At 43.6% G+C, this 21,731-nt stretch overlaps 1 protein-coding gene across 13 annotated transcripts in view; it reads right to left on the reverse strand.

Moving 5' to 3' along the window:
• Nucleotides 1-21,731, reverse strand: part of LOC117410327 (serine/threonine-protein kinase MRCK beta-like) — a 59,219-nt gene that overhangs the window by 30,871 nt on the left and 6,617 nt on the right. For all 13 annotated transcript variants that reach the window (XM_058988176.1, XM_058988178.1, XM_058988170.1 and 10 more), the window contains exons 2-5: nt 11,222-11,313; nt 5,485-5,568; nt 3,982-4,077; nt 3,206-3,354 (exon numbers count right to left, since the gene is read on the reverse strand). In XM_058988176.1, the coding sequence (XP_058844159.1) occupies nt 3,206-3,354; nt 3,982-4,077; nt 5,485-5,568; nt 11,222-11,313 (421 nt within the window). The remainder of the gene's footprint in view (nt 1-3,205; nt 3,355-3,981; nt 4,078-5,484; nt 5,569-11,221; nt 11,314-21,731) is intronic.

Consider the following 21,731-nt stretch of genomic DNA (forward strand, 5'->3'; position numbering starts at 1 on the left):
CATTTATACAGGGCGCCAGGGATCATAGAAACAGGACAGAAATGAATGGCAGTTTGAGCCATTCCAGGTTTTAATATGATCTTAAATAGCAGCCAGATCTAGAAGTCGTCAAACTGCTATGGAATGGGAATCTTGCTTCCTTCCATGTACAAAACAAGTATTTCTCTCTTGAGCAGCTTTTGCTAAACATTATTCTGGGATCAGAACCTGTCTCCGTCGCCTCCTGAAAAAAGCAACGGATCTGTCCAAGTTCTACCAAGGAAACACATGCTGGACAGTTTGTTTAAATGCAGCATTAAGGCTGCTCAGATTTGAACCTGCAGCCCTCTGCACAGAACAGTGATGGTAGACACACCATATAACCAGTGTGATCAGGGCAGTGTTCATTATAAACCCTTCTGTAATCAGTGTGATCAGGGCAGTGTTCATAATAAACCCTTCTGTAATCAGTGTGATCAGGGCAGTGTTCATAATAAACCCTTCTCTAATCAGTGTGATCAGGGCAGTGTTCATAATAAACCCTTCTGTAATCAGTGTGATCAGGGCAGTGTTCATTATAAACCCTTCTGTAATCAGTGTCATCAGGGCAGTGTTGCACACAGCATTCTCAAGTCTGTTCTATTGTTTGTGCAACAAACACATTTTGCATTGTTTTCTTCCTCTTCATGTTTTGCCACTAGTAGGAGTGTCACTGTTTACTTTGAATCCCGGCACAGCTGTGAACAAAGCTTTAATGGCAAACAGTCTTCTCTTGTACCACTGTGGCGCGCCATTGACTCTGAATATCTGCACCCTCGCAAAGTTCAAGAGCCTTGGTTTTTATCTCTCTCTCTCTCTCTTGTAAAATAAACATTTTAATAAAATAAACCATCTAAAATGTCAATTACTACAAGTCTTGGGAATGTGTTCTAATGACAAGTGCCGTGCTCTAACAATCAGTCCCTAGCCATCGCAAACTCCTTTCTTCATGCACTGTGCATGCATGTGTGTGTTAAGAAGCTCTGCTATCAGGAGAAGCAGTGTGACCTGAAACAGAATGTGTGTCACCATCACTGCAACGGGTAGAGAGGGCCTGGAGTCTAATCATTCAATCTATAGAATAACAGGAAAGGTTATTAGAGATGGCACGGAGTCTGATCATACAATCTATAGAATAACAGGAAAGGTTATTAGAGATGACATGGAGTCTGATCATACAATCTATAGAATAACATGAAAGGTTATTAGAGATGGCACGGAGTCTGATCATACAATCTATAGAATAACATGAAAGGTTATTAGAGATGGCACGGAGTCTGATCATACAATCTATAGAATAACATGAAAGGTTATTAGAGATGGCACGGAGTCTGATCATACAATCTATAGAATAACAGGAAAGGTTATTAGAGATGGCACGGAGTCTGATCATACAATCTATAGAATAACATGAAAGGTTATTAGAGATGGCACGGAGTCTGATCATACAATCTATAGAATAACATGAAAGGTTATTAGAGATGACATGGAGTCTGATCATACAATCTATAGAATAACAGGAAAGGTTATTAGAGATGGCACGGAGTCTGATCATACAATCTATAGAATAACATGAAAGGTTATTAGAGATGGCACGGAGTCTGATCATACAATCTATAGAATAACATGAAAGGTTATTAGAGATGACATGGAGTCTGATCATACAATCTATAGAATAACAGGAAAGGTTATTAGAGATGGCACGGAGTCTGATCATACAATCTATAGAATAACATGAAAGGTTATTAGAGATGGCACGGAGTCTGATCATACAATCTATAGAATAACAGGAAAGGTTATTAGAGATGACATGGAGTCTGATCATTCAATCTATAGAATAACAGGAAAGGTTATTAGAGATGGCATGGAGTCTGATCATTCAATCTATAGAATAACAGGAAAGGTTATTTTGCACAGAACAACGACAAGAACAAATCCAGCTTCCTTCTCCAGTGCTTGTTTACTAGTTTCCTGGCTGGGCCCAAGCATCTCCAGGATCAGGGCTCTAATCAACAGCAGGCAGAGCGCTCGTCACCTTCCGGATGTACTTCCTCCAACCACGGGAAAGGAAGCAGGGAGGGAAAGAGAGCTGCAAGGAAGCATCCTGCTAGAAAGAGATCGCTTCACTCTAGACCCGACTGCAGTACAACTGGAGCTCCGTGGCTCTTTGTTTCAAAGTGAAATATTCATGTGAACCCTTGAGGGGACCCCAGCCTCTCCATGCAGCTCTCTCTTTTATATGTCTCAATTTTCGTCAGTCCAGTGGGACCCCAGCCTCTCCATGCAGCTCTCTATTTTATGTGTCTCAATTTTCGTCAGTCCAGTGGGACCCCAGCCTCTCCATGCAGCTCTCTATTTTATGTGTCTCAATTTTCGTCAGTCCAGTGGGACCCCAGCCTCTCCATGCAGCTCTCTATTTTATATGTCTCAATTTTCGTCAGTCCAGTGGGACCCCAGCCTCTCCATGCAGCTCTCTATTTTATGTTTGATTTTCCTTGATTGAAGCTGTTCAGAATACAGACCTGATTTCTGGTCTGTCTGCACCACTGACCCAAAGCTTGTCTTGTTCATTTTTACGACAAGGAGAAAAACAAACTGTGTGTTATAAAAGCGGCAAGAATAAGCAGCCTAATGAACATGCCCCCATTGTTTATTCCTTTGTAACAATAAAGCCCACGATGCAAACTGGACGGAATCCACGTCCGACAGAACGTCTTTGTTGTGCATGTACCAGAAACATGAACACAGTGCTTCACTGCTTCTATAATCCATGTCACTGAACATGTACCAGAAACATGAACACAGTGCTTCACTGCTTCTATAATCCATGTCACTGAACATGTACCAGAAACATGAACAGTGCTTCACTGCTTCTATAATCCATGTCACTGAGCATGTTCCAGAAACATGAACACAGTGCTTCACTGCTTCTATAATCCATGTCACTGAGCATGTTCCAGAAACATGAACACAGTGCTTCACTGCTTCTATAATCCATGTCACTGAACATGTACCAGAAACATGAACACAGTGCTTCACTGCTTCTATAATCCATGTCACTGAGCATGTACCAGAAACATGAACACAGTGCTTCACTGCTTCTATAATCCATGTCACTGAACATGTACCAGAAACATGAACACAGTGCTTCACTGCTTCTATAATTCATGTCATACAAATAAATTACCTGTGCACATAATGATGCTGGTGAATGGAATGAATGGCCAGAACCATTTCTGCCAGGTAAAACTTGGCCATGTCTTCAGGCAGGCGATCTTCAAACTTGCTGAGTAATGTCAGCAGGTCCCCTCCGACGTAGTAGTCCATCACTAAATACTGCAGCACAGCGAAAGAGACAATTAGATTACACAGATCTCCTCATGTAGTGTATGGTACAGATTCAGTACACCTTGGCACATTCCAACCACTGACTGTGTCGGTACATATACAATACAGTACAATTCATCAGAAGAAATCTAAAGCTGGGTCTGGTTTGTGGAACACGTGGAATGTCCTGTTAACAGAATCTGGCCTCCACTAAGCTGGGCATGCCCCATTGACTGCAACAACAACACCACATGCATGGTAAAAGCACTGGGCTCTTCATTACAAGGTCATGGATTTCAGCAACTTCCTGGGTGCTGCATGAATGCTTACAACAGCTAAGCTTGCTATGAATGTGTGAAATATCTGAAGCACTCAGGCCCTAGCATTGGCCTGTCTCGGGCAACAGAATGGGACACTTGTACTAACGGTAGAATACTCTACTCCACTCCATGGACAGGGTTCTCATTCAGGATGAGCTTTATAACCAAACCTGGTCCCTGAGAGCACGCTGTGGTACTGCACCTCCCTGAGAGCACGCTGTGGTACTGCACCTCCCTGCAATGCAGCAATGAGCTACAGGAGCCCTAGATATGCAACACATTGAAGCAGACCGAATTAGATTGCATTTCAGCATACCAAATAGTTATCATCCTGGAAGGCATAGTGCAACGTGGTGATCCACTGGCAATCTCCATTCACTAAAACATTGCGCTCCTCTCGAAAACAGGCAGTCTGTACAGAAACAAGGACAAAAGAAAGAGAGAGAACAGTCCTGGTTAACAGCTTAATACAGAGTGTACCACAGAAGAGCACAGACAGCAGTCCTCTTTCCCATGGGTCATTTATGTTCCCGATTCAGTTCAGGGTTCTCATTCCCACCCTTTATGGTTCTCATTTCCAAATGAACTGTGCCAGTTTCAACAACCCTCGATGGCCATTATTTAGAATCAGATCCCATTGAAATGTGAGCACAGCTGCTGTTAACATTATTCTCTGACCCGACAGGATGAAGGACAAACCCCAGGTGTGTGTGAAGAGGCAGGTTCTTCCAGTACGAGACGCAGCCTTCAGTCACTGGAAGCTACTGATCGATTCAAGAGCCCCTCCATCTCCCTTTATAGACACAATGTGTAGGAATGAAAACATTGCACAATGGAAGCAGTGCTGCATCTCCCTTAGAAAGCAAAGTATATATAATTGACAATTCTATTTTAGGTAAAGATGATGCACTAAGTCACATTAAACCCGTTTCTTCAAAAACAGCCCTATTTTTATTCTCTCTGAATCAATAATACTGATACGTACTATGTGCAGTGTAATCTGACTGCAGGATTCAAGACGCAATGTAACTGATGTAATCCGACTGCATGATTCTAGACAATGTCACTGATGTAATCTGAATGCATCAATCAATCAAATCAATCTTTATTTCATATGGCACCTTTCATAGTGGACTACCATCACAAAGCACTTCCATGAATGCATGATTCAATACACAATTTGTACATGATTTTATCTTGCATAATGAGCTCAGTTTTTGCATACTGTGTGAAGAATGCAAAAACAAAACAAGCTCACTAGATGTGTCTTCTGCTTCATTTAAGATCTTGTTAATTAGACAGCAGAAAATGACCCGACTAGTGGGACGCTAAAAGAAGATAAATGGGTAAGTGGCTGAACACACAACAATCTTCCTTCTGTACGCTGTGCAATATTACTCAGAGTGAAGGATTAGTGATTAACTTGATGTTGACAAAAGCTGTAGTGACATAAATGTGTTACTAAAGACCAGATGCCTGTAGGGACGGTCAGATCTGATTGCAGATGAAGAAAAAATAGGTCAAGCTTTCAACAAAATGAGGCAATTCATGAGCTCCAGCCGTACGGCTGTACTTTCATTGGGCAATAATAATGATCTTGATTAGAAGAGCAATAAAATAAACACATCAGATAATTCAAACTGTTCAGACAGTGTCCAGCGAGCGCTTTGACCAAACAGAAAGAGGGTCCATCGGGTCCAGCAGGGACAGGGTTAGGGTCTGGGGTAGGGTCTGGGATAGGGTCATGGGTAGGGATAGGGTTATGGATAGGGTCTGGGATAGGGTTTAGTGTACAGATGATGATAACAGCCTGACTTACTTCAGCTCGTTTCAGCATTTCCCATTTGTTCAGGATCTTCATTGCATAGACCCGCTCTGTGTTCTTCATTTTCACAACAGCAACCTAAAAAACAAAAGCACACCACCATGATGGACCGCGTCTGTGTCCTGGGTTCAAATGTAAAGCGCTTCTCTTAATGTAGCTGCTGTTTGTAGCCGAGGGCCCCAGCTGAGGTCCAGGGCTGTCCTGTTTGTTTGTTTTATTGTACAGCTGGGACTGTGAGGCACATCAAAGATAATTAATTTGTGAGCTCACTCAAGGTCATATTGCAAGGAAATATACGCTGGCCTTTCTCACACACAATATTCCTCACACATGCACCACTTCTAACCCTTATTTTGACTGCATGCATTATTATTATTATTATTATTATTATTATTATTATTATTATTATTATTATTATTATTATTATTATTTTTCTTTCCCATCTTGCTGAAACAGCCCTTTCTCTTTGCATCAGTCAGCAAGAAAATAGCCGTGTGGAAATCTGATTCAAGCTACCTGACTCCCAGACTTGTAACACAGTGGCCAAGTATCAGAGCAAAAAATAAAACTTGCTTAGCTGTCAACAGTAACACATACAGTATCCTACACAGGAGATTATAGGCAGGGTGCGGGTGCACAGGGTTGGGTAAGGTACAGTACAGTACACCCTCTCACTGCGAACCACACTCCATGAAATCCAATGGGACCCAAACACAGGAGATTATAGGCAGGGTGCGGGTGCACAGGGTTGGGTAAGGTACAGTACAGTACACCCTCTCACTGCGAATCACACTCCATGAAATCCAATGGGACATCTCTTGCATTAGACCTCATGCGTGCAAGGAATGGGAAATGCTACAGTAGTTATTTGATATTTTTTTCGATTAATAGAAAATAAGATTGCTGGTAAAACACAAAGAGATAGGAATCACAATAAAGGTTACGAACACTGTTTTAATCAGATCTCAGGACACCTAAGCCCTGTTTGCAAACAGGAATGTCTCTGTATAGGATGCAGAGCTCTGTTGGCTCTGGGCTTTAAGCCAGTTTAACCTTCTTCTCCTTAAACCATTGTGACATCAGCAGGGCAGGGAGCAACGCCCAATGAGAACGCTTAAAAAACGTTCAAATCAGCCACCAGGTTTGACCTCTGATGATTGGACAAAGGAGTTTACAAACACTGCACATATTTTGCTTTTGTTCAACAGTATAGCACAGTTATTTGCCATTTCTTTTTTTGCTAAACCAATACAGGTTTACATGGTTAAAGTGGACTCATACTGAAGCCAGAGATGTTTCTTTACAGTATGTCTCCTTGAAAAAACACCACAAGAAGCATATAAAGGGTTGAGACTGTTTGAAACAAAGCCCTGTCCTGTTAAGGCTCTACAAGGAGGAACAGTATTATTTTGCTTGGTGTTTTTAAATAGCGGTACCTATTGCAGTGGTTTCTAGTCCCAGATTGGGAAAGCATTGTGGTGATTACTGCCTGTTCCAGTGAAGCATTACACAGCTAAAGAATCCGTCTGAGACACAATACCAGAGCAGCCCTGTGGACACACCCAGGACTGACCTCACTGCAAAAACAAACAGCTGCTGCTCTGCACAACAATCTCTTTGCCTTTTTTAGACACAAAACTATTACCCTGCCTGCAAGAAGTCAGCCAAGCTCTCCCTACTGTAGAGCAGAGTCAGGAATAGCTGCATACTGTGCGTGTGTGTGCGCGTGCGTCTGTGTGTGTGCTTGTCTGTTCAGATGGTGTGTATGTATGTTTGTTTGTGTGTAGGTGTGTGCAGGTGTGTTGGTGTGTGCGTGTGTGTGTTGGTGTGTGTGTGTAGGTGTGTGTGTGTAGGTGTGTGTGTGCTGGTTTGTGTGTGTGTGTGTGTGTAGGTGTGTGCACTGGTTTGTGTGTGTTGGTGTGTGCAGGTGTGTGCGTGTGTGAGTGCGTGTGTGTGTGTGTGTGTCTTTGTGGTTCAATCTTCCAGATCAGGTGTGGCTCTGCAGCTACAAAGTCATTTCTCAGATGATGCAACACTGGCGCAACGGCCAATGAGAACGTTTCCAATCAGACACCAGGGTTGACCTCTGCACTTCCATGTATGAACCACACTGTACTGAACTGGGATTTCACTTCATTTCTAATAACAGTACACAAGGGTACACCCTAAGGAAGCTTCACTTCAATGTCTTAACAGAATGCTTACAAAGCAAACCTGCTGGACGACAGCACAAGCCTGTGGAAGGAATTCAGTGGCAGTGCGGACATGTGGCAGGGCTGGGCAGGAAGGAAAGCATGGCGCTGCAGACAGGCTGGTCTGATCCCTGACTGTGGCAGGGCTGGGCAGGAAGGCTGGGCAGGAAGGAAAGCCCGCTAATCTGGACAGGACGGTCTCGCTACAGCGCTGCCAGCAGGTGGCCAGAGGAGAGGACGTCAGGCTGGAATGAATGCAGAGAAGGGTCTAAAGGAAATGCACACGGCATCAAGCTCTACTTGCACCTCAATATTATACTGCCTTTAAGTGTGTTTCAAAGGAGATTAAACAGGAATAAAGTGTGATCTCGGCGCTCTCTGTAAATCTGTATATCACAGCTATGCCACTTCAAATTGCCAAAGACCAAAACAAAACAAAAGCTCATTAAAATTAATATCCATCATCACTCTTTCAAAATCGCATGTCGAATACAACAAATCAAAACAGGAACAGCAAATCAGCCGTTCCTTCAATCTCTCCGGCAGTGCAGAGGCTGAGGAAATGTCCCTGGAAATGAGACTTCAGTGTTCGGGAGCCTGTCCTCCAAATGCTCGGACTACACAAACAAATACATCGTTATTTCAAGGAACTGCGTGTGTTTGTGTCTCTAGAAAATCCATGTGATGTTCACGGCATTGGCAAGTGACACTCCAACCATGCACACTGTACCCTATAGGAAAACCCTGCAAGAGACACTCCAACCATGCACACTGTACCCTACAGGAAAACCCTGCAAGAGACACTCCAACCATGCACACTGTACCCTATAGGAAAACCCTGCAAGAGACACTCCAACCATGCACACTGTACCCTATAGGAAAACCCTGCAAGAGACACTCCAACCATGCACACTGTACCCTATAGGAAAACCCTGCAAGAGACACTCCAACCATGCACACTGTACCCTATAGGAAAACCCTGCAAGAGACACTCCAACCATGCACACTGTACCCTATAGGAAAACCCTGCAAGAGACACTCCAACCATGCACACTGTACCCTATAGGAAAGCTCTGCAAGTGACAGCCCCTCCCTGGGCAGTCAGATCAGTGCTACAGTATGTACAGAGTCAAAGCCATCCCGTACCTGAAGATCTCAATATCCCAAACCGATGTGTAATAAAGCAGTTACAGCAACACACAGGAGGCACTTCCAGGCTTCAGCTGCAGCGCGCCCTGTCTCCTGTGCTGCAGTACTGGTCGCCTCCACACACAAAGCTTCACCGCTCTTTAGTGACTCTTGTTTCCATACAGAACTGCAAAGTGGCCGACTCCCTTTCTAATGGGTTTGTGATGTATCTTATACCAACTAAGACGACTAAAACTGCCCTGCTGCTGCAAGTCAGTGGGATGTAAGCAGAGGCACAGAGCCAGACTGCGAGGCTGCAGAGCTGGACAGATAAGAAGAGCAGGGCTGAGCCTCACTTCAACACCACCATCCTCTATCAAGTATATTCCACTGCACTCACCAATAAATATACAATTAGAGGAACTGGCAAAAAGAGCCTTCCTGTCCGTTTGCAAGGTTCTGTTGTAAATAAAAACACATTGGGGTTTCTGTGCCGGCTTGTGTGGGTGAAAAGGCACATAATCTGTTTCAGGAAACCACATGTTGTTACAACTTCCTCTCTCAGAAAATAACCTTTTCCTGAGGTTTTCCTGGATGTGGTCCCATCCGCTCTGGTTCTGTAAACGGACTGACGTTTCAGTTTAAACTGACAAACAGTACGTTCTCCTGTGTGTGTGTGTGTGTGCGTGTGTGCGTGCAGGCGTGTGTGTGCGAGCGGGCATGTGTGTGTGTGCGAGCGGGCATGTGTGTGTGTGCGTGCAGGCGTGTGTGTGCGAGCGGGCATGTGTGTGTGTGCGTGCAGGCGTGTGTGTGCGAGCGGGCATGTGTGTGTGTGTGTGCAGGCGTGTGTGTGCGAGCGGGCATGTGTGTGTGTGTGTGCGTGCAGGCGTGTGTGTGCGAGCGGGCATGTGTGTGTGTGTGTGCAGGCGAATGTGTGCGTGCAACGGATTGAAATCTCAGTTTAAACTGACAAACAGTACGTCCTCCTGACTCCCAAAAGCCTGCACTGTGTGGTCTGTCTCTTCAAGGACCTCAGAGAGCTCAGTTTCTGACAGTCCCAATGCAAACATACAATAATATGAAACTATTCTGTTTCTTTATCGAAGGAAGCAGATCAACATTATCCAGACTGCTATTAAACTGCAGTACCTGTGAATGCTGAAAGCACCCTTCAGTAACAAAGAGGACTGTAGGCGTGCCACAGAGTCTAGAGAAACCCTAACCCCGGATCGGACTGGCAGGGAGTTCCCTGGCCTGGGGTTTTCCACCTTGTTTTCACAGTTGTTTGTCTCGTCTTATTCCATACTAGGTTTTTTTTCGTCTTGAAAACAAGGAAGTATCTGTTTTCAAACGCCTATGAGATCTCTCCATGCAATACAAATATGATTATAATAAAACATATAAGGATGAAATATAACTAGGCTTATTAGCATTTATAGCAAAAACGGTTTATTATTTGATAGATTTTTTTTTTTTTTTTTTGGTTTTGGCCTCATTTCTGTGCTTGGAAGAAATTGTAAATATTTAACAGCATTTGGTGAAAAAACATACAAGAAATGACAGCACTGAATTAACAGCACAGCAGTGTCACCCCACTGCTCAGAGTCCTGAACTGCTGCTGAAAACTCCCACACTCGGGCTGCCACGCCGTCGTGTTGTTTTCAGAGACAAGCAGCTCTGCAGGACTGAGACAAAGAGACAAACTGCACTGCAGGACTGGGACACAGAGACACGCAGCTCTGCAGGACTGAGACAAAGAGACAAGCTGCACTGCAGGACTGGGACACAGACAAGCAGCTCTGCAGGACTGGGACACAGAGACAAGCAGCTCTGCAGGACAGGGACAAAGAGACAAGCTGCACTGCAGGACAGGGACAAAGAGACAAGCTGCACTGCAGGACTGGGACACAGAGACAAGCAGCTCTGCAGGACTGGGACACAGAGACAAGCAGCTCTGCAGGACAGGGACAAAGAGACAAGCTGCACTGCAGGACTGGGACACAGAGACAAGCAGCTCTGCAGGACTGGGACACAGAGACAAGCAGCTCTGCAGGACTGGGACACAGAGACAAGCAGCTCTGCAGGACTGGGACACAGAGACAAGCAGCACTGCAGGACAGGGACAAAGAGACAAGCTGCACTGCAGGACAGGGACAAAGAGACAAGCAGCACTGCAGGACTGGAACACAGATTATATATATATATATATATATAGGTATAAATATACATATTCAAATATTATCAGTAGTTTAGTGGTCTGCTGTTTTGTGTTGTTACTCGAGACCTGCTGAGATTTGAAGTCTTGATGGGATTAGTTTAGTTTGAGCACTATCGAGTGTTTAATAGTTCTGGATGATTGGCTCCATTACAGTACATCAAAGTGCAGAGTGTAACAATGCAGACCCTCTTACCTCACCGAATGCTCCTCTGCCAATAACCTTCAGCATTTCAAAGTCATCTCTGTGGAGCCTCATTTCCTTCACTGCGGTTGTGAAAGGTTTCACTGCAAGAAAAGCAGAAAAAATACAGAATCAAATATAAATATATATTGGTTATTGGATTCTATGAGCCCTGGACTGCAAGGAAGAAAACTCTAAAGAGACACAGTCCGGACTGGACATCAGTGTTCTACATAGAAATAAACTACTAAAGAGACACAGTCCAGGCTGGACATCAGTGTTCTACATAGAAATAAACTACTAAAGAGACACAGTCCAGGCTGGACATCAGTGTTCTACATAGAAATAAACTACTAAAGAGACACAGTCCAGCCTGGACATCAGTGTTCTACATAAACTACTAAAGAGACACAGTCTCTGGGGTAAGATTGTTAGTCGGGGAGCCACGATGTCCCCCCTTTCTCAGAGAAGTCTTTGCTTCAACACACCTTTATCCTCTACAGTATACTGGCACTCAGAAACACTAGCAGCCCGCAGCCTGCCACATGAAGCACAGGTAAAGGGACAGGCCAGTAATGGAAATGGAGTTTATGCGTCCTATCCATTCAGGGCTTTTTACCATATGTGGACAAACCCTGTGTGCAGACAGTGAGCCCCACAAGCACACTACTGTAGATATACATCACTTGCCAGCCATGTTTTAAACAGCACACTTCTGTTTTACAGTAACCATAAAGCACATCATGTCCGTTTATGTACAAGATCATTAAGAGAATGAGGAACTCCTCCTGAATAAACGAGGTGTCAAGGGTATTAGCGCTTCTTAAAAACATTTCACACAGACCCTACACAATGTAGGCACGCCTTTGACAGACTGAAAGCCTTTGAATGGACTGGGTGGGCAGACTGTGTACTGTATGTAAAGGGAGACTGCTGCAAGCATGGCTATGAGCAATGCACTGGCTATAGCAAAACAACACTGGCTTCTCTAGGTCACCTGTGTGCACTTCCTGGCATTCTTAAAACAAACACATTTAAAAACGACACAGCATGCATTCCAAACCGCTGAGAATCCCAATGTAATGTATTCCCAGCAGGGGAAGCACAGTCCTAGTGCTTTGATAGGAATCTGAAATGGATGATGGGTAAACAGCCAGGAATCCTAGCAGTGCCACCCTGTGAGCGTGGTTTTGAAGCCCTGGCTGCAGATTGAATTGTGGGCTGCAGATGGAGCTGGCCTCAGTGCTAATGTGATAATGGAGCTGAAAGACAGAGCTTTACAGCAGCTTTCTCGTGCAGATGGGAACCCAGCAGACGACATCGTCCACTGGGAGGGATGGACTATGAAAATACCGACCGGTCGCTTTTTGAATACTTGAAATTATTTGAATCAGGCTATTGTGCTTTCAAACTACTTTAGGAAACTGAAACGGAATCTTCGGAACATTTCGAATCTGCAGTCGACTGCATAGTTCCTTACAGTGTTCTGTAGGTTGTATTTCACAGAACAAAGCAAAGTTTTTTAAATGGAAAAAGACTTTCTACTTTTGTTACATAGACAATTCAAACATGGTGCAACTTCAACCTTTTTTTTGTTTTTACTCCAGGCTTCACATGTTTAACATGAAGAATAAGCACAGTTCATTATTAGTGCTCTTCCAATTGTCTCCAACAACAGCCTAGGATCTGAAGTGTTTGTTTTAAATGAAGAAGTGCAGATCCTGTGCAGGTGTCTGACACAGAACAGACCCCCCACTAAACACACACACAAGCTACCAGAACAGATGAGCTGCACAGACCTCCTGCCACAGTTACATCAGAGTTAGGAGGAGTCTCATCTGAAGAGCTTAATTCACCCTTCTAATGAAAAGCACGCTGGCACACACACGCACACACGCACACACAAGCAAGCACTCGCACGTAGCCGCACGTTCATTTCATTTTCTATAGCTGCCATCAGAGCAGCGCGTTCATTTCATTTTCTATGTAAAGTGCTAAATCACAGGGCGTTTCATGAAGCACTGTGCTGCTGCATGAGAAATGTTTGCTATTCTTTTTGCACTTCAATGTGACCCTGTACTTTGTCTCCTAGAATCTTGCTTTAGTGATATTTAATGAGTGATTGAAGCAGTTACAGAACAGAAGTGGCAGTTCAGGTAAAGAGGTGTGTTCAGATAAACAGGACACATTGCCACTAGAAGAACGAGGCTTTACAGCAGCTTGTATAGAAAGCTGTGAGAGTATTTGTCTGGGCTGCTTTGCTACAGTACAAGCCAGCAGAGGTCACAAGCACAGGCTGGCTTACTGTGTTGTATTTTGTAAAAGGGTTAGGCAACATTTTGGGCAGGATCTTATTTTTTTTATTTTTACTGATTTGACACTATTGGCTATTGAGACCAAAGCTTCCTTTACACAGTGTTCCTGGCAAGACAACTCAGACTGACAGCACACTATACAAGTCATTAGGTTCATTTTCCGAGTGAAGTATAAAATGAATTGGTTTGTTTTGTTGTTTTAAAATCAGCGAATGTCTGGCTGTTGAAAGCCAGTTCAAACCACAGCAGACTGGAACCCTTTCCCTGGTTTCCATTGTATCTGCAGACCTGCAGCAGCAGAGCACACTCTTCTCTGACTTCAAAGCACATTCAACTTGAAAATGGGTGAATGGGATAGAAAAGTACTTGTACTGTATTATACTGTCACTCACACGTAATAAAGTTTCAGTCTGGAAGTAACACTCAAGTACATTGAAGAGCTACAAAGCAGTTTCTAGTTAACAGTAAGCAAGTAATTAATAAGTCTCTGTGTCTCTCTCTCTGAGTGCATGTGTGCATGCGTGTGCGTGCGCGCACATGCACGTGAGAGTGGGTGCATGTTTGAGTTCAGAGCACCCTGTCAATGGGGTTTTTATTATTCAGGTATCTACCTGACTGCATTGAAAGCAAACACTCAGCGAGAGAACGGGTTAAACACTGTGTGCCGCGTGCAACCCAATCTCTTAACAACAGGGAGAAAGTCAACAAGCAAATGAAAAGCTATGGATGACAATCCAGTGGCCTGATGTTGCTATTAAAGAACATAAGAAAGTTTACAAATGATTTTCTGTTCTGAATGCCCCTTTATCTAATCTGCATTTGTGAGCCCTGGTCCTTGTTTCTTTTTTCAGGTCGAAAAAGTCCCCTGGGTCGACATTGTCAGTACCTTTTAGGATTTTGAATGCTTGAATCAGATCACCGCGTGGTCTTCTTTGTTCAAGACTGAACAGATTCAATTCTTTAAGCCTGTCTGTATACGACATGCCTTTTGAACCCGGGATAATTCTGGTCGCTCTTCTTTGCACTCTTTCTACAGCAGCAATATCCTTTTTGTAACAAGGTGACCAGAACTGAACACAATATTCTAGATGAGGTCTTACTAATGCATTGTAAAGTTTTAACATTACTTCCCTTGATTTCAATTTAACACTTTTCACAATATATCCGAGCATCTTGTTGGCCTTTTTTCTAGCTTCCCCACATTGTCTAGATGAAGACAATGACCTCATACAATACAAGGCGTGTTCGGTTCAGACCTACAAAGCCTGGCCTCACAGTACAGCAGCTGCTCATTGTTAACAGTGGTTTTCAGTTTCTCCTGTGGAGTCACCTGGAGAGACGCACTAACATGTATTACCAATACTTCGTCCGCCTTACAGTACATTTGCTTGTATGGTTTTTATAAAAACACATTTCAGCCCTGCACTTCAGTACCATTTGCAAATTAAAAAATTATTAAAACCTTATCTATTAAACTTGATTTATGATCAGTGGCTGTACAGTGTGACTAATGCCTAAGCAACATAAAAAGGAAGAAAGATAAACGCAACAAAACCTTGAATTTCATGAATCATGAATTTGCTCCCCATTTGAATCCATCACTAATCCTGCCAGACTAGCTGGTGCACAGAAGGGAGATGCTATTTATATCTGGACTGATGACCGCTTCACACATGAAGCTTATCAGCTGATCTTTGCGAGTGCCAGACTTGTAGTTACTGGAGTCCAATCTAAAGCTAGGTATTGAGGCCAGGAAGAAATTCACTGTTTACAATGCCAGTCACAGAGCTCCGGCCACTGCAGCAACTAAACCCGAGTCACAGAGCTCCGGCCACTGCAGCAACTAAACCCGAGTCACAGAGCTCCGGCCACTGCAGCAACTAAACCCGAGTCACAGAGCTCCGGCCACTGCAGCAACTAAACCCGAGTCACAGAGCTCCGGCCACTGCAGCAACTAAACCCGAGTCACAGAGCTCCGGCCACTGCAGCAACTAAACCCGAGTCACAGAGCTCTGGATACAGATATTTCACCATATTTTAGTTCTCAGATGTATAAAAGCATGTTGTTTTGTTTAAAACCACAGGTTTCGGTAGCAACGGTGGTTTCCTTTCTCCTTTATTATTGAACCCTATGCACCGCAGTGAGGTTTCTTAATCAATCTTATCTGTTCAGCAGTTTCATTTCATCTTGTACAGTTACTGTGGTTGAAGAAACAACAAACAAATCTGCCCTCACCCTCGAACAAGCAGAGCAAGTCTGGCCACTTCAGTACAATCGTTTTCAGAACATTGGATTATTAAAGTGGTTTGATGCCTTTCCTGTTTTTGAATATATTTCCACTATTTCAACACTGGTTTGGAAAGCATAGTCTGCTTTATTAGTATAACATTAGCTCTTGCTCCATGTCCAGTGTCACGTGCCCTAGTGTTTTTGGAAATGGGTTATCATCTCTATTGGTTATTAAAAACACAAACAGATTTATGAACCAAAAGAACTAACACACAGTAAGTTGGCAGATGAACAGCAGTGTCAAATCCTGAAATCCTCTCTCCCCTCTAAATCAATATGATTAACCAGACACTCCCTTTAACCTTATCTGTTCTGCATTCCTCAAGCTATAAAACACAAGACTTCACTTTAACAATTTAATAAGGAAATGAAATCATTCCATCAAGTGTGTCCACCTTCCCTCCACCACTGAAGCTGATTAAATAAGAGTGCCACGGCTCGGAATCCCAGCCAATCAGAGTGCCACGGCTCGGAATCCCAGCCAATCAGAGTGCCACGGCTCGGAATCCCAGCAAATCAAGAGTGCTCAGTTCACCGAAGGCATTTTATTAGAACAGTCGAATTAAATCTGCACACCGCAAGTCCAAGTTCCTAAAGGCACCCTCTTCTAGTAATGCTGTACTAGATCTACCAAGCGCTACCCTGAATCGTCTTTAACCAGGGGCTCCTCTTGAGCTTGAGGAAGGAGGTTCAAGCTGCTGGATTCACCCACTTACTGTCGACCTTCAATGTCTATCACAATGAAATGAGTTTACCAGTATATCAGATCTGAATTGCATTGTATGATTAAACAAAATGACAATTAAATCACTTTCCCATGAAGGAACACTGTCCTAATCATGAGTAACCAGACTGGGTGCTTGTGACCTCCATAATTTACCATAACATACACTGTAAAGAGGGACGTAATGGAATAGGCGTATCTGATATATCTTAAACAAAATGATCCTCTTAAAAAAGAGTGTTTACTTTAAAACTTAAACCTTTATTTAATGTTAAGAAAAGCCTTTGGCAACAGCCACATGTCTGGCGATTACACACAAGCAATCCAGCCCCTCTCTGCTCTCATCCTGCAGCACAGCCAGGCTCGCAGGTTTGGAGTCAGAACACAGAACATTTGGAACTTTGATTCTAATTTCTGCTCACTCCATTCTAAAAAAAAAGACATGGTTCCGCCTAGACTTAATGCAAGAGAAGTGAAAATCACAACTGAGTAACTGAAGGTCTGCTCATCACTATAATGAGTCACATTTGCTTCATAGCCACACCAGTACTGTGGGTGTGAGAAAACACTGTAACTGCTTTGAAAAGGTATCATAACCATATCCGATTATCACTGCACAGCATTTACAATGATGATACGATATGCAACAGTGGGATAATGTGTGTGTGGCACAGCCAGGCAGAGACAAGGATATGATAATGTGTGTGTGTGTGTGGCACAGCCAGGCAGAGACAAGGATATGATGTGTGTGTGTGTGTGGCACAGCCAGGCAGAGACAAGGATATGATGATGTGTGTGTGTGTGTGGCACAGCCAGGCAGAGACAAGGATATGATGATGTGTGTGTGTGTGTGTGTGTGGCACAGCCAGGCAGAGACAAGGATATGATAACGTGTGTGTGGCACAGCCAGGCAGAGATACAGCAATGAGGAGGCAGTCATGGCTGCATCAGATAAAGAGCCTGCTGACTTCCTGCTACCACTTCTACATATTATTAATTAGTTTAATTTCATTTTGGAGCAGCTGTAGCTCCAATCTGTCTCGGTCTCACAATAGCGTCTGACTCACCTTACTTCCTTTGTTAATGTGTCTGTGAGATACAGTACAGGAGCATGTGATCAGTTCAATGCGGAATGCTCTGTAATGCCACCCATGTACAATCACACAGGCTTTTGCTTTGCTCTAGGAGTATGTGGAAGTACATCATCATGTGTCAGGAGCCCACATTCATCCCAACTCTCTGAAGCAAAACTTCTCCCACAATTGCCCAGTCTTCACTGTCCAGCCCCTTTTCCATATCTTGGACTCTACAGTTCTGTTAGCTCGGAGCTCTTTGTATGCAGATGCTGCACATTCCTTCGTGCTCCTGTTGACAGCAACGAATGCTGCAGAATTACAAGCACGGCTTTGAGCAGGATCCCAAGCTTTATACAGCTGAGCCAGTTGAACCTGTCCTTACAGATGCTATGGACCCAGACTGTAAAGTGCAATAAGCATTTCATAAGCAATAAAGGAATTTGCGTTTCCTGAACAAAACGAAACAAAAGTTTGAAACGGCGGGTGGGAATTTGCTTCACTCTGGTTTGATGAACACAGGAAATGTTCACAGCAGTTTTACCACAATATTACCACAATGTTAATGGCTGCAGAGGAGAGCTGCTCAGGAAGCTGCTGATGTCATTTCACATAAAGGATATTCGGGGGGGTCGTTTTAAAGCTGACTCAGTTTGATGATGGAGCACCACAAGCATTAAATCAATGCGCTAATGAAAGCAGTTACTATAGCAGTCAGACTACAGCAGCAGCGTTCTGGCGAATGGGAAGACTACAACTTTAGCTCTGTTTAGTGAACTTTCTGTGGGGAGGTCACAAGGTTGCTGAGGTCATGAGAAACCCCCAGAATGCCACGTATCCAGGCTGCACCCCAAGCAGTCATTAACCTTCACACCTGTCTCCATGGGCTTCTCTTTGTGTTCCTTCGCTGCAGAAAGGGAAACAGTTACATCAGGCGCTGATGTTTGGATTGTCTCTGTGAAATCAGCCAGAACTAATACTTCTCCATTCACATGGGAAGTGGAGTATCTGAGAGCTGATGATCAGTTCAAGAGTTCAGAGGCACCTTCACACGGTCCAGAAGGAGAAGGCATTTACTGTACAGGTGATCAGGGGAGGTACTGTATCCATCCAACACATCAATATACAGACAGGAAGTGCTTTAATACATCTTCATGGCAATGCCATCTACATCACAGTAATCACTGAAACAAGTATAACAAGAGAAGTGTGACGTCGAGGGTCTCAGATAAAATAAGAAATCATTTCAACAGGTATAAAAAGAGAAGTGTGACGTCGAGGGTCTCAGATAAAATAAGAAATCATTTCAACAGGTATAAAAAGAGAAGTGTGACGTCGAGGGTCTCAGATAAAATAAGAAATCATTTCAACAGGTATAAAAAGAGAAGTGTGACGTCGAGGGTCTCAGATAAAATAAGAAATCATTTCAACAGGTATAAAAAGAGAAGTGTGACGTCGAGGGTCTCAGATAAAATAAGAGAAATCATTTCAACAGGTATAAAAAGAGAAGTGTGACGTCGAGGGTCTCAGATAAAATAAGAAATCATTTCAACAGGTATAAAAAGAGAAGTGTGACGTCGAGGGTCTCAGATAAAATAAGAGAAATCATTTCAACAGGTATAAAAAGAGAAGTGTGACGTCGAGGGTCTCAGATAAAATAAGAAATCATTTCAACAGGTATAAAAAGAGAAGTGTGACGTCGAGGGTCTCAGATAAAATAAGAAATCATTTCAACAGGTATAAAAAGAGAAGTGTGACGTCGAGGGTCTCAGATAAAATAAGAAATCATTTCAACAGGTATAAAAAGATAAGTGTGACGTCGAGGGTCTCAGATAAAATAAGAAATCATTTCAACAGGTATAAAAAGAGAAGTGTGACGTCGAGGGTTTCAGATAAAATAAGAAATCATTTCAACAAGTATAAAAAGAGAAGTGTGACTTCGAGGGTCTCAGATAAAATAAGCCCAACATGATGCCCTTACAGATGCTCTAACAGCTAGTACTGCATCGGAACCACATCCCCAGTCTTCTCTCTTCTGTGAGAGATAATGAGCTGGGATCTCAGACTTACATCTGCTCTGTAAACATGGATGCTGAGGAATTTCACAGCATGCTTTACAGAACCACAGAAGAGCCCTGCACACATTGTGGAGTACTGGCAGCTACACTGGGCTGATGCAGGTCTGGCTATTCTCACTGAACACACGCAGACGAGGGCTTAAACAACTGGGACCCTCCACTGAACTCTATAATGTGCACATTAAACAGCTGAAGTGATGGTGTTGGGTTTCCAAACTACCGCAGTGTACAGTACTGGTGCAAAATACAATCCGCTGAATTACATTTACAATAAGACAGAGTGACAGCACTCTAGAGCAAGAATAATCAATACAGGGGAAGGCTTGATTTCTGCTCCGCATCTCACAGCACAAAATCAACGTGAAGAATAATAACCTGGAGATGTAAAATGAGCCCCAGCGCACAGCCCTGGACTGCTGGAGACGGCACAGCTCTGCCGGGTCACTGTCACTTCCTCAGTATTGAGGGTTTTCCCAGGGAAACTTCACTCACACAGCATTCCACAGCTTGCTAAAACTTGCTGGATTTATTTGGTCACACGCTGCGCTCACTATATAAGGCTTGAACTTGCATCCAGCTGCTCCGCATGCATTCTGGTTACTTCAGCATTTGAATGCAGTGCCAGAGCAGGAGTTTGCTTCTGTGAGGGTGGAACTAAACCAAAACAGTGCAGTATTACTCAGTGCTGTAATATGAGCTGCATGGCATGTGAAGGTGATACACACACCTGTATAAAGCATTACAGTGCAGTATTACTCAGTGCTGTAATATGAGCTGCATGGCATGTGAAGGTGATACACACACCTGTATAAAGCATTACAGTGCAGTATTACTCAGTGCTGTAATATGAGCTGCATGGCATGTGAAGGTGATACACACACCTGTATAAAGCATTACAGTGCAGTATTACTCAGTGCTGTAATATGAGCTGCATGACACACACCTGTATAAAGCATTTTCAAAAGCACTGAGCATTGCATGAAGTGAATGTGGAATAATTCCCTTTGAAGAAAGCTTTTATTTGGAGTAATGTCAGCTTTCCCTGGGTTATAGTATCAACACAGTCACCAGGGGTCTGGTCATGTAACAGCTTCTTAGGAGACCAACTACACTTTACGCATGCTCTGCATTTCACCTGCAGAAAGAGCAACATCAGCTTCAAACAGGTTTATTTGTATTCAAGCGCACCCCGCTGAGACTCCAAACCAAGCATTTTAAAAGAAGTCATGTGAGAGTTACAATACCGAGAGTTTGAGAGAGCCTGTACAAAGTCCAAATTCCAGTTCCATAAACATCATGTTAATGCCAAGAGATCAAAGTAAGTACTGTAATAAACACAATGAAAACGAGTCGTTCGTTTTCATCTCAAATGTATTGACAAGCCTGCCAAGAAGCATCCCCAGTAGCTCCAGTATAGAAGTGCTGTTGGGGTGCTGCAGCAAGCCCCAAACTGCACCATTCCAACATCGAGGCTCACGCCTTCTCAGTGCTGTGCAATACACAGGCCGTCTGTTTGTTTCAATGCTGCAAGAAAAACAACTTCCAAGACTAAATACACTGGGAAGGTAAAACTCCATCAGAGGAATGCCGCCTTCCACTAGTTATTTTTACCTTAGCTGCGTTTTCAAAGAGCACACACAGGTGCTGTGAGTGGGGTAACCTTGGACACCACAGAATGGTAGCAGGTTCGGGTGCTTTAAGAGTTCAGTACCTCTCAACACACTCGCGGTCTTTCCCTCTTTGCTCATGAAATGGGACAGACTGTTACAGTGGAAAACAGCCCCTACGGAGCAGCTCTGACAGCACTCTCAAATGTTAGCATTAGAGTCAAACTGACAGCCCCTCAAACATGGCTTTGCTTTAGAACAACACAGAGTGCAGTATTTGAACTTCTTCAAAGAGTGAAACCTCGGCTCGGCTCCTAGGTGCAGCGCATGGAGTTTTCTTTGGTTTTTTTGGTTTTAGCAGTCTGTATTTCTGCTCTTACTGTATTATAAATGCCAATACAGCAGTTGGCTTCCAAACACACACCCAGTTTATTC

Source organism: Acipenser ruthenus, chromosome 15 (assembly GCF_902713425.1).
Source record: "Acipenser ruthenus chromosome 15, fAciRut3.2 maternal haplotype, whole genome shotgun sequence".
Taxonomy (NCBI): Eukaryota; Metazoa; Chordata; class Actinopteri; order Acipenseriformes; family Acipenseridae; genus Acipenser; species Acipenser ruthenus.